The 12,291-nt window shown below is 43.9% G+C and overlaps 1 protein-coding gene across 5 annotated transcripts in view; it reads right to left on the bottom strand.

The window, feature by feature from the left end:
* Positions 1 to 7,163: 7,163 nt before the first annotated feature.
* Positions 7,164 to 12,291, bottom strand: part of NMNAT1 (nicotinamide nucleotide adenylyltransferase 1) — a 33,866-nt gene continuing 28,738 nt past the window's right edge. For all 5 annotated transcript variants that reach the window (XM_025427214.3, XM_025427212.3, XM_025427211.3 and 2 more), the window contains one exon: positions 7,164 to 12,205. In XM_025427214.3, the coding sequence (XP_025282999.1) occupies positions 11,805 to 12,205 (401 nt within the window). In that variant the 3' untranslated portion in view covers positions 7,164 to 11,804. The remainder of the gene's footprint in view (positions 12,206 to 12,291) is intronic.

Raw genomic sequence — 12,291 nt, 5'->3', positions numbered from 1 at the left:
GACTCAAATATATGTATATTTGATATATATGTAATAACATATAAAATATACTCAAAATATTTTTATTTAAAGATTTTATTAATTTAATTTTTAAAAGATTTTATTTATTTAATCATGAGAGACAGAAAGAGAGAGAGAGGCAGAGACACAGGCAGAGGGAGAAGCAGGCTCCATTCACAGAGTCCGACATGGGACAGGATCCTGGGTCTCCAGGATCACACCCCGGGCTGAGGGCAGTGCTAAACCACTGAGCCACTGGGGCTGCCCTATTAATTTAATTTTTATTTTTATTTTTTTAATTTAATTTTTAAAAAAGATTTGTTTAGGGATCCCTGGGTGGCGCAGCGGTTTGGCGCCTGTCTTTGGCCTAGGGCGCGATCCTGGAGACCCAGGATCGATTCCCACATCGGGCTCCCGGTGCATGGAGCCTGCTTCTCCCTCTGCCTGTGTCTCTGCCTCTCTTTCTCTCTCTGTGACTATCATAAATAAATAAAAATTAAAAAAAAAAAAAAAAAGATTTGTTTATTCATGAGAGACACACAGAGAGAAGCAGAAACATAGGCAGAGGGAGAAGCAGACTCCCCATGGGGAGCCCGATGTGGGACTCGATCCCAGGACCCCAGGATCATGCCCTGAGCCAAAGGCAGATGCTTAACCACTTAGCCACTCTAGTGCCCTTAATTTAATTTAATTTAATTTAATTTAATTTAATGTAGGCTCCACAACCAATGTGGGGCTTGAACTCATGATCCTGAGATTAAGAGTCACATATTCTACCAGTTGAGCCAGCCAGGTGCCCCAAGATTTTATTTTTAAGTAATCTCTCTCTCTCTCTCTCTCTCTTTTGTGTGTGTGTGTGTGTGTGTGTGTGTGTGAGTAAAGGGATAGAAGTTTATTAAGCAAAGATACAGAGAAAGCTCTCAGCAGTGAGAAGGGTCCCAAAAGGGTTGCCTTATTTTTAAGTAATCTCTACACCCAATGTGGGGCTCAAACTTCCAACTGGGAGACCAAGATTCACATGCTCTACCAACTGAGCCAGCCAGACACCACAGTCTCTCTATTAATAGTCAAGATTTACTGAGTGCTTACTGTGTATGTTATCACTTGTCACAAAATACTACTTCTCCAATGGTTATTTATTATGTCCATTTGACAGAGATACAAACTGAGATGGAGAGAGGTTAAATTTCCAAGGTCATACACTTGATGGAAGAGTCTAGATTCAAACTCAGACAGCCTGGCTCAGTCGGTTAAGCATCTGCCTTTGGCTCAGGTCATGGCCTCAGGGTCCTGGGATCATCCACATTAGGCTCCCTGTTCAGCAGGGAGTCTGCTTCTTCCTTTCCCTCCCCCAGGTCGTGCTTCCTCTCTCTCTCTTTGTTGCTCACTCTCTCAAGTAAATAAATAAAATCTTTTTTTTTTATTCTTATTTATTTATGATAGTCACACACACAGAGAGAGAGAGAGAGCGAGGCAGAGACACAGGCAGAGGGAGAAGCAGGCTCCATGCAGGGAGCCCGACACGGGACTTGATCCCGGGACTCCAGGATGAGCCCTGGGCCAAAGGCAGGCGCTAAACCACTGAGCCACCCAAGGATCCCCACCAGTTTTGTTTCCTTCCTCGGGGTGTTTATATATGGTGTTTCCTCTACCTGGGATGTTTTTCTCCTGTTTTTTGCAAGGTTAGCTGCTTTGGTTTCCAATTCAAAAGTCATAATTAGGGGAACAGTCTTTTCTAATCATGCTCTCCATGGAGAGGAATTTCCCCTAAACACCCTGGCCTCTTTCCAAACCTACTTCCTTCTCATGGAAGTGGGATGAGTTCTCTGCTTGGGGGGCCATGAGGGTAACCACCCATCCTGGTTTCCCCAGGACTAAAGGAGTGCCCAATACATGGGCACTACCAGAATGTATTGCCTGCCTTAGGGACAACAGCCACTGAAGAGTTTTTCTCTACTAGAGATAGATTTAATCTATCAAACATTCTAAATGCAGAGCATTTCAATTTTTTTCCTTCTGCCCTTTTGACATGGACTTGAGAGTGTATTTGTTTTACAGACCCAAACCCTCTGGTAGACTATCCCAAAGTCTAGACTGGGGACTCTTAAAAAAAAAAATGCTATATTGTCTTTTATGACAGTCTCCGAAGTCAAATGACATCATTTCCACCAGAGTCACATGCCTACCCAAATCCAAAGGGAGGTTAACTTGGACCTCATTTCTCAATGTCACATTGTAAGCAGAGCAAGTGGAATGGGAGATCTTGTAACATCCATCTTAGAAAATACATAATCTGGCATGGTTACTTATTCTGCTTTGACCCTCACACCAGGCTTCAACTTTGAACTTTTATCAGGACTTTCTCAGTCCTAAAGATGCTATTTTGGGGGTGCCTGGCCAGCTCAGTCAATGGGGGATGTGACTCTTCATCTTAGGGTCATGAGTTTGAGCCCATCTTGGATGTAGAGATTACTTTTTTTTTTTAAAAGATTTTATTTATTTATTCATGAGAGACACAGAGAAAGAGGCAGAGACACAGGCAGAGGAAGAAGCAGCCTCCATCCATGCAGGGAGCCTGACGTGGGACTCGATCCCGGGTCTCCAGGATCACGCCCTAGGTTGAAGGCGGCACTAAACTGCTGAGCTACCCGGGCTGCCTGTAGAGATTACTTTATATATATATGTATATATATATTTTTTTCTGGTAGAGATTACTTTAGAAATTTTTTTTGAAGATGCTATTATTATTCTTCATTTGTTGCTTTTTTCATCTTATTTTTCAGTTGGTTTAGATCTTTTTTTTTCTTTCTTTTATTCATGAGAAACATGGAGAGAAAGGCAGAGACATAGGCAGAGAGAGAGAAGCAAGCTCCTCACAGGGAGCCCAATGCAGAACTCGATCCTGGGACTGGGATCACACCCTGAGCCAAAGGCAGACGCTCAACCGTTGAGCCACCCAGGTGTCTCAGTTGGTTTACATCTTAGACAAAAAAATACTTGACTCTGATAATCTCTGAGTCACGAACAGCCTTCTGATATATTTCTGATAGCTATTTACTCTGCATCACACTCTGCTTAATTCCTTCATAATTATCATAATCCACAATTTTTTTTTGGTTTGTTTATTGACTCCCTTTTTTCTTAAGATTTCAAGGGCAGAAAACATGTTCCTCTCATTCTTCTGCAGCATCCCTAGGGCCTAGGGAATATGCTGGCAAGTGCTCCATAAATGTTGAATGAATGGCTGCAGCCTTTTCCAAAGGAGAAATGGCATTTTTACTGAGAAATCAGAGTAGTACCACCTTGCCCAGAATAAGGCTGTTGATTCTCCTAACTATAAGACATTGATTCCTTTGGTGGGATATGACAGGCTGATATCAAATCCTAGATTACCTATATCTTGCCATTTATTTTATTTTTAAAAAGATTTTATTTGAGAGAGAGAGAGAGACAGAGAGAGAGAGAGACAGAGAGAGCATGAGCAGGGGGAGGAGCAGGGGAAGAGGGAGAAGTAGGCTCCCAGCTAAGCAGGGAGCCTGATGTGGGGCTCAATCCCAGAACCCTGACCTAAAGGCAGCCGCTTAACCAACTGAGCCACCCAGGCGCCCCTGTATCTTGCCATTTAATGGGCACAGAACTATGAACTCTGACCAGATTTCTGGAGTACTGAAGCCTGTTTAAATTCCAGAAAACTAAGGGAACAGGACATGGAAAGGTCATACTTACTTCCTGCCCTTAATATCTTATTGTTCTAAATGTTGGCCTGAAAATGAAAGTCACATAAATAACTACTAATAATTTTGGCATTTGTGATGGTTGGTATGGCTTTGGGCCAGCTTAAACAAGGGCCATCTAGTATGGATAGAGTTGAAATTCAGTTGAAGTAGACATAGACTGAGCTTGCCCATGGGATAAAGAGTAATTTTCTTCTCCACAATTCTCCCATCTTTCTTCTAGACAAGGACCAAAAGTTATCTCTGGAAAGAGGGGTGAAATTTATTTGAGACTTTTCTTTTCCTCCACTTGATACTGGCAAAGTAACTCATAAAATTATAGCCAAGATAAGATGATCCTAAACTTGTGCTAACACTGCTCCTCCTCGGCAGAAATGGATGGGAATGCAAGAGGGACAGTTGGCAGTCGACCCACTCTTGTATCACCTGATGGAGTCTGGTACTGGCTTAGCAAAGAATGGCATGGATACTGTAAACACTTCTTGCCATCCAGACTTCCACTCCCTAAGGCAGGGACGCATTGCCATCAAGGAGCTTGGTCCAGGTCTAGGAGTAAGATCTGGATTCATTTAAGACTAAGCCAATCACAGAAAGTCTACCTCCTTCGACAGTGATTGGTTTTCGGGACAAGCAAGTTTCAATGAATTTGAATCAGCCAAGGATATATGATGATAAGTTTGATAAGCCTATTGGGGGCAGCCCTGGCGGCGCAGCAGTTTAGCGCTGCCTGCAGCCCAGGGTGTGATCCTGGAGACCCGGGATCGAGTCCCGTGTCAGGCTCCCTGCATAGAGCCTACTTCTCCCTCTGCTTATCTCTGTGTATGTGTGTGTGTGTGTGTGTGTGTGTGTGTCTCATGAATAAATAAATAAAATCTTTAAAAAAAAAAAGCCTATGGGGAAGATGTTTCTTTGATTTTAACAAAGCCCTAGGGAGCCAGCCTTTCCCCACTTTTGAACATGAGCCAGGAAGACTTGCTATTGGTGACCACCCTACAACTCAAAGAGCACCAAGCACCAGACTTAGGACACTGAGTTACAGAGCAGAGGGATGGAAAGCCCCTGGGTCCCTGATGACACTGTTGCTTCATTGTTCCCATGCACCCTAAACCCTACCCTCCATTTGTTTTTTTTTGTTTGTTTTCCGATGCAAACACACGAGGGTTTATTTACAAGCTCGAGCTTGGGTCCAAGTATACCCGACACAGCGGAGCAAGGACTTGGACCCTGCCCTCTATTTGTACTTCTGGGTTTAAGTGTCCTTGTTTCAACCTGGAGTTGAAATTCATATTACTCGCAGTGGAAAATACCCTGATATAGAAAATAAATAAAATTAGGTTACTCTTGTCTCCTTAAGTAACTTATTTGCCTTTTTAAACCTTTTTGAGGGCAGAAGAGCTAATTATGGTTCAGTTCTGAGCATATTTAAGTTGCTGAGAGTACTTAGCAAATGTTAAATAAAATACCACTATGGGGCCCCTGGGTGGCTCAGTTGGTTGAGCATCGGACTCTTGGTTTTGGCTCAGGTCGTGACTTAATGGGCTGTGGGATGGAGCCCCATGTCGGGCTCCATGCTTAGCTCAGGGTCTACCTGAGGATTCTCTCCTTCTGCCCCTTACCCAACTCATGTGCTCTCACTCTCTCAAATAAAGAAAGAAATCTTTGGAGAGTGGAAAACAAACCATAAGAGACTCTCAACGTCAGAAAACAGGCTGAGGGTTGGGCAGCCCAGGTGGCTCAGGGGTTTAGCGCCACCTTTGGTCCAGGGCCTGATCCTGGAGACCTGGGATCAAGTCCCACTTTGGGCTCCCTGCATGGATCCTGCTTCTCCCTCTGCCTCTCTCTCTCTTCTGTTTCTCATGAATAAATAAATAAAATATTAAAAAAGGAAAAAGAAAACAGACTGAGGGTTGATGGAGGCAGGTCGGTGGGGGGGGTGGCTAGATAGATGGGCGATGGGGATCTAGGAGGGCATATTTTGGGATGAACACTGGGTGTTGTATGGAAGCGCTGAATCACTGAATTCTACTCCAGAAATCAATATTGTGCTGTATGTTAACTACCTAAAGTTTAAATTTAAAGAAAAGGAAAAAAATCTTAAAAATATATTACTTCAATAAATAAATACTAAAAATATACTATCTCATGAGTACTACTCTTTCAACAAGACCAGTGTGGCCAGAAGCTCAGATCTTCTGCTTTGGTGGCACTGATACTTTTAGCTGCACTATTTTTTTATTTATTACTTTTAATTTTTATTTATTTATGATAGTCACACACACACACACAGAGAGGCAGAGACACAGGCAGAGGGAGAAGCAGGCTCCATGCACCGGGAGCCCGACGCGGGACCCGATCCCGGGTCTCCAGGATCGCGCCCTGGGCCAAAGGCAGGTGCCAAACCGCTGCACCACCCAGGGATCCCTAGCTGCACTATTTTAAAGGCTATTAATCAAAAGAAACTTTGGGTGCCGAGAATCTAACTTGAAGAAGGCAGCTGGGACTTTGCCCCTATAAGCCAGGCCCCTCCGCCTTGCTCTCCTGTGCTGTGCCACAGAGTGAAACATGCCAGCGAGGCCATCCAAATGTGGGGGTCACTCATTCTCACTGGTTTCCTATGCAGCTGTTGTTCTGGAGACCCTGGGGAGGACAGTAGGGCAAGCAATTAAAAACAAAAACAAAAACCTTTCTCTTGACTGTCCTCCGCTCCTCAGATCCTGCCAACCTGAGAGCAATTGTTGTAATATATAGTGAGAGGACAGGCCTGTTCTCTGTACTTCCTCGTGGGTTGTTCCTCCTACCTAAGACTGCCCAAGCTGGAAAAACAAAAGCCCCCCCAAACAGAACAGAAACAGGACTCCTTGACCTTCAGATAAATGACAAAGAATTCAGTGTAAGGAGCTCCTCCTGGAGTGCCCTCCACCCTGGTTTCTTGACTTCCAGGGCCCAAGGGTGCTCATGTTTAGGAAACGTGATGGGTTCAGGAGGATTCTGGAGAGTTCCTTGCTCAAACTCTAGTCTTGTTTTTCTTGCCACCTGGCTGTAGACAACCTGGCAGCAGAGACTATCTTGTACTTGTGTGCTCCCCTTGGTACTTCACATAATACTGTTCCAAGATATGCTTCCTGGTCACACAGAAGAGAAGGGACAGGTGGCAGCTCAGAGTGGTGAGAAGCCAGTATGGTGAGGAGCCAGTGCCAACTCTCCATCAGGTCGATCACATTTCATATGCCCCCTCATGGATCTGGGTGCGTTTTCTTTCTTTCTTTCTTTTTTTTTTTTTTTTTGCTAATGAAGAGTGAACTAGGGCTCCTAACACCTCCTCCTCCTGGGCATTCACTTCTCCTATTCCAAGGAATTGGTACATCAGGCAGGTTCCACTTGGTCCTTCTGTGTGGACAGAACACATCACACGTCACCATCAGACTATCATATGTTCAAAGTTTTCTTTATTTGTACTCATCCATTTGGGGTGATGAAAATTTCAAGATGTGACTAAAACTTCATTCTTTGAAAAGATGTTACGTAAGGCGTAAAGAGGTTAAGAACACAGGCTCAGAAGACATACTGCTCACTTAAGCCTCAGGGTTTGGCATTTACACCAATCAACTAATTGTGCTTAGTTTCTTTATGACTTACACGCCCCACACATCATAAGTGCTCAGTAAGTGTTGGCATTGTGAAGATCAAACAGCACCACTGGTAAACCAGGTACAGATTTCAGAGACAGACACTGTACAGCCTCACAGTTGGGTGGATGCCACAATGAATGTTCTAGATCACAAGGCCTGTGGGAACAAGTATGAGGATGGCAGTGGAATGGATGTCCTGTTATCCACTGATTATCCAAAATGGTTAACATTTACTTCTGGGTGCCACACCATTTCACAAGATAGTGACTTCTGGCCTCTGACAGAAATGAATCAGACGTTGGGGTAAGAAAAAAGAAAACTACTGTACATGCTGACACTGATGGAATGCTTCCTTCCACCCTGCAGGGAGACCCTCGAGATATCAGAAAAAAAAAAAAAAGAACATCCTTTGATACAAGAAGATGAGCCTAAATCACACCTGTGGCTCAATCTCTCTACCATGATCACCAAGGAGAACCCACTCCTCTTATCTAAATGGTTTACTGTTCACACTTGTCCCCTAAACAGGTAAACAACAACAACAAAAATCTCTCCAGATGTGTATTCAGCTGAATTAAGCTGCCAGTAAAGGACTTTTGTTCCTTGGCTGCATTCAAATTATGCAATGTAAGGGGTAAAGGAGTATAACACATATAAAACACGAGCATCAAACACACAAAATACCAGCTTTACACATTTCCTAAACCCAAAATTTACATTACAAAAGCAAATTATGAAAAAGCCATAATAGGAAATATAGTGGCATATTTCCCTCTTCCTCAATGGAAGTCACAAAAACTATTAATATTTATTCCCCTGTGAAGTTCATTGTTCTAATTTCCACTATCAAAACAGGAAATTCTGCCCTTGAGGTCACCCAAAACTCATTATGTTGTGGCATTAGCAGCATCCTTGGTACTAAGACAAAAAGCTAAAAGCATCCCATTCCATGTACAAAGGTATTGATCCATAAATAGCACAATAGGATCATTTCACTATTATCAAGTCTCCTGGGAGGTCCCCAAACGCTTTACCCAGTGGGTCCAGAGGTCATATACTCACAGCTGAGCAGGGTGGGCCCTTCTAGGTAGGAAGGCACCATGGTATAAGAGAAATTTCTACAAAATAAATAGAAGTTTATAGCATTGGAAGCCTTCTGCACTCTGTACATACATCAGGTGAACTAAGTGCAGTTTTCCAGGAGAAAAAAAATCAAAGTTACACTTAGGTAGCTTCATCTACTTCTAGATGGTTCTTTTTCAATACTGCTTCAACTCTCAACTCCAAAAAGCTCAGGAGGGGGAGAAATGACCTAATCTCTCTGATCAGAGACTCCAACTTGTCACTCCATCAGTAGACTGAAGCCTACTGGTGCCAGGCTCTGCAACCCTCGTGGGCTTTAGGAGGCTGGCCTGTTGGCCTCAGTAAGAGTAGGTCAGTGGCTGTAGAATGGATGCTGGCCACTTTCACTCCTTTTTTCTTTCTTTTTTTTTTTTAAATATTTATTTTATTTATTTATGATAGTCACAGAGAGAGAGAGGCACAGAGACACAGGCAGAGGGAGAAGCAGGCTCCATGCACCGGGAGCCCAATGTGGGATTCGATCCCGGATCTCCAGGATCGTGCCCTGGGCCAAAGGCAGGCACCAAACCGCTGCGCCACCCAGGGATCCCTCACTCCTCTTTTCAAACTGCGTGTTCACATTTGACCATATAACTGTACAATTTTAAGTACTTTTTCCTTCAAGTCATAAACCCTTCATCTAGAATGGTGTAGGTATGAAATATAAATTGCAAAAAGTATTATATTTTCATGAGGAATTTAACTTAAGTCCTCTTTCTACCACATGATTTTTCATGGATCCTAAGGCTATTCTATAAAAGCTATTTCTGGTTCTTTTGCCTTACCAATTGGTAAAACTTTCACAGAATTTTAATCAGCATCCAACTATGTAACAAACTTGTGTTTGTCACGTAAAAGGGAAGTGTAAGAAAGTAGAAACTTTTTCTGCTTAAATTTACAAATGGCAGATTCACAGTGAGCTGGAACAAAAACAGCAGGGCTCTTCAGAAACTCGAGAAAATTTTGGACTGAGATCATAGAGAGTTCTTTCAACCAGCCATTTTCAGTGCTTCGAATTCTGAGTTGGAGGAAATGTGAGCTCATCCAGTGTGGCATTTCTCATGTTTGTAGGATCTTCATTCATCTTTTGACTATTAAGCTATCAAGAAAGGCCAAGAACACTGATACTTCATAAAATCCTTGCATAAGATCCCTCACTCTCTGTGGTTCTCTCTGTTCCAGGTAGCATGATGTCATTTCTGTAAGATTTTTTTTTTAATTTTTATTTTTATTTATGATAGTCACAGAGAGAGAGAGAGGCAGAGACACAGGCAGAGGGAGAAGCAGGCTCCATGCACCGGGAGCCCGACGTGGGATTCGATCCCGGGTCTCCAGGATCGCGCCCTGGGCCAAAGGCAGGCGCCAAACTGCTGCGCCACCCAGGGATCCCCATGATGTCATTTCTGAAGCGGTTCCTGAAGACAGCAAGATGGCAGATAACCAGAGCCACAAGAGGCTGTGCTAAGAGGAAACCCATAACGTGTAACCTGATTTTAAATTACCACTGGTTTTACCAAACTTTTATGCTTTAGTTTATGAAAGAATCACAATTCCCTGTTACCGGCACCCAGACTGTTTCTCTACCTCTCGTGTGGGGAGCAGAAATACTGGTGTACCTTTCTGAACATTTGAGGGCTTGGACCTTTCTCCCAGTCTCCAAAGGTGGAGCTCCAGGCAGGTGTGTCTTGGCAAAGCTTAACTGATGTGCGCCAGAGAGACAGAACCATTAGCGTCAAGTTTCTGCCAGGCACATTCACAACCTGAATTTTGCACAACTGAAGATGACTGGTCAGTGGTGGATTTTACAAGATCACTATTTTTAGAATTATTTCCTTGGCCACCATTGGTGAAGAATGCAGGCATTCGTAAAAGGCTAATTCCCTTTAAAACTAAATTGGGGGGAATCCCTGGGTGGCGCAGCGGTTTGGCGCCTGCCTTTGGCCCAGGGCGCGATCCTGGAGACCCGGGATCGAATCCCACATCAGGCTCCCGGTGCATGGAGCCTGCTTCTCCCTCTGCCTGTGTCTCTGCCTCTCTCTCTCTCTCTCTCTGTGACTATCATAAATAAATAAAAAAATTAAAAAAAAATCAATAACCATAAGAGAAAAATCATTTAAAAAAAAAAAAAACTAAATTGGGGGGCAGCCCTGGTGGCGCAGTGGTTTAGTACTGCCTGTAGCCCAGGGTGTGATCCTGGGGACCCTGGATCGAGTCCCACGTCAGGCTCTCTGTATGATGCCTGCTTCTCCCTCTGCCTGTGTCTCTGCCTCTCTCTCTGTCTTTCACGAGTAAATAAATAAAATCTTTAAAAAAAAAAAAAAAACTAAATTGGGGGGCAGCCCAGGTGGGTTAGTGGTTTGGCACCTGCCTTCAGCCCAGGGCATGATCCTGGAGTCCTGGGATTGAGTCCCACATTGGACTCCCTGCATGGAGCCTGCTTCTCCTTCTGCCCGTGTCTCTGCCTCTCTCTCTCTGCGTCTGTCATGAATAAATAAATAAAATCTTAAAAAAAAAAAAAAAAAAACTAAAGGGGATTTTAAATAGGTTTTTATTTTTAGGTTTTATTTATTTATTTGAGAGAGAGTGAGCAGGAGCGAGAGGGAGAGAGAATCTGAACCAACCTCCATGCTGAGCACAGAGCCCGATGCCAGGCTCAATCCTATGACCCGGAGATCACAATCCGAGCCGAAATCAAGAGTTAGACACTCAACCAACTGAGCCACCCAGAGACTATATTGAAAACATTCATCTTAGGAATTTCCAATAATTATAAACCTGATTTTTTTTAATTTTTTATTTATTTATGATAGTCACAGAGAGAGAAAGAGAGAGAGGCAGAGACACAGGCAGAGGGAGAAGCAGGCTCCATGCACCGCGAGCCTGACATGGGATTCGATCCCGGGTCTCCAGGATCGCGCCCTGGGCCAAAGGCAGGCGCCAAACCGCTGCGCCACCCAGGGATCCCTAAACCTGATTTTAATCTACTATGAAACTGATCTTTACCAAACTTTATTTTATTTTTATTTTTTTATTTATGATAGGCACACAGTGAGAGAGAGAGGCAGAGACACAGGCAGAGGGAGAAGCAGGTTCCATGCACTGGGAGCCCGACATGGGATTCAATCCTGGGTCTCCAGGATCGCGCCCTGGGCCAAAGGCAGGTGCCAAACCGCTGTGCCACCCAGGGATCCCTGATCTTTATCAAACATTTAAAATGCTTTAGTTTATGAAACAGGATCACAATTCCTCTTCCCAGTTACTGACACGCAGACGGTTTCAAATACCCATCAGGGAAGTCCAAAATATCATGCTGTAGGATTTATGAGTTAGCTTCTGCAGTGTTTCTCTGCAAAGGAGCCAGGATGACCCCGACATTCCTTTCTTCACTCTCACAGCTATACAGATCATGCTTTTCGATATACTCCTGGACAAGGTCTGGTACCAAGTAGCGAATGCTCTGGCCCCTTCTGAGAGCTCGCCGGATCTTTGTGGAGGAGATGTCATTGGTGATCCATTCATTTACCAGGTGAATGTTGTTCCGATGCTGCCACAGTGCATCGGATTCATAGATAAATTTCTGAGCATCATTTCCAGCCCGAGTAATACATACAAGTCCATAGTCTCCCACAATTTGGGTGATATCCTCACTTTTCCACAGATTGGGCACGCCAAAGGACTCCAGTAGATCTGCCCCACACAGCAGCTTTACCTTTGGCACATCTGGGAAAAAGAAGACACAGCTTCAGGGTCTGCTTTGCTAGTAACTCCCTGCACCAAAATGAACATAGCAGTGTGTTTTTCTGGCT

The sequence above is a fragment of the Canis lupus genome, chromosome 5 (genome assembly GCF_003254725.2).
Source record: "Canis lupus dingo isolate Sandy chromosome 5, ASM325472v2, whole genome shotgun sequence".
Taxonomy (NCBI): Eukaryota; Metazoa; Chordata; class Mammalia; order Carnivora; family Canidae; genus Canis; species Canis lupus.
The sequence above is the reverse complement of the archived record's forward strand: the minus strand, read 5'-3'. Positions and strand labels throughout refer to the sequence as shown.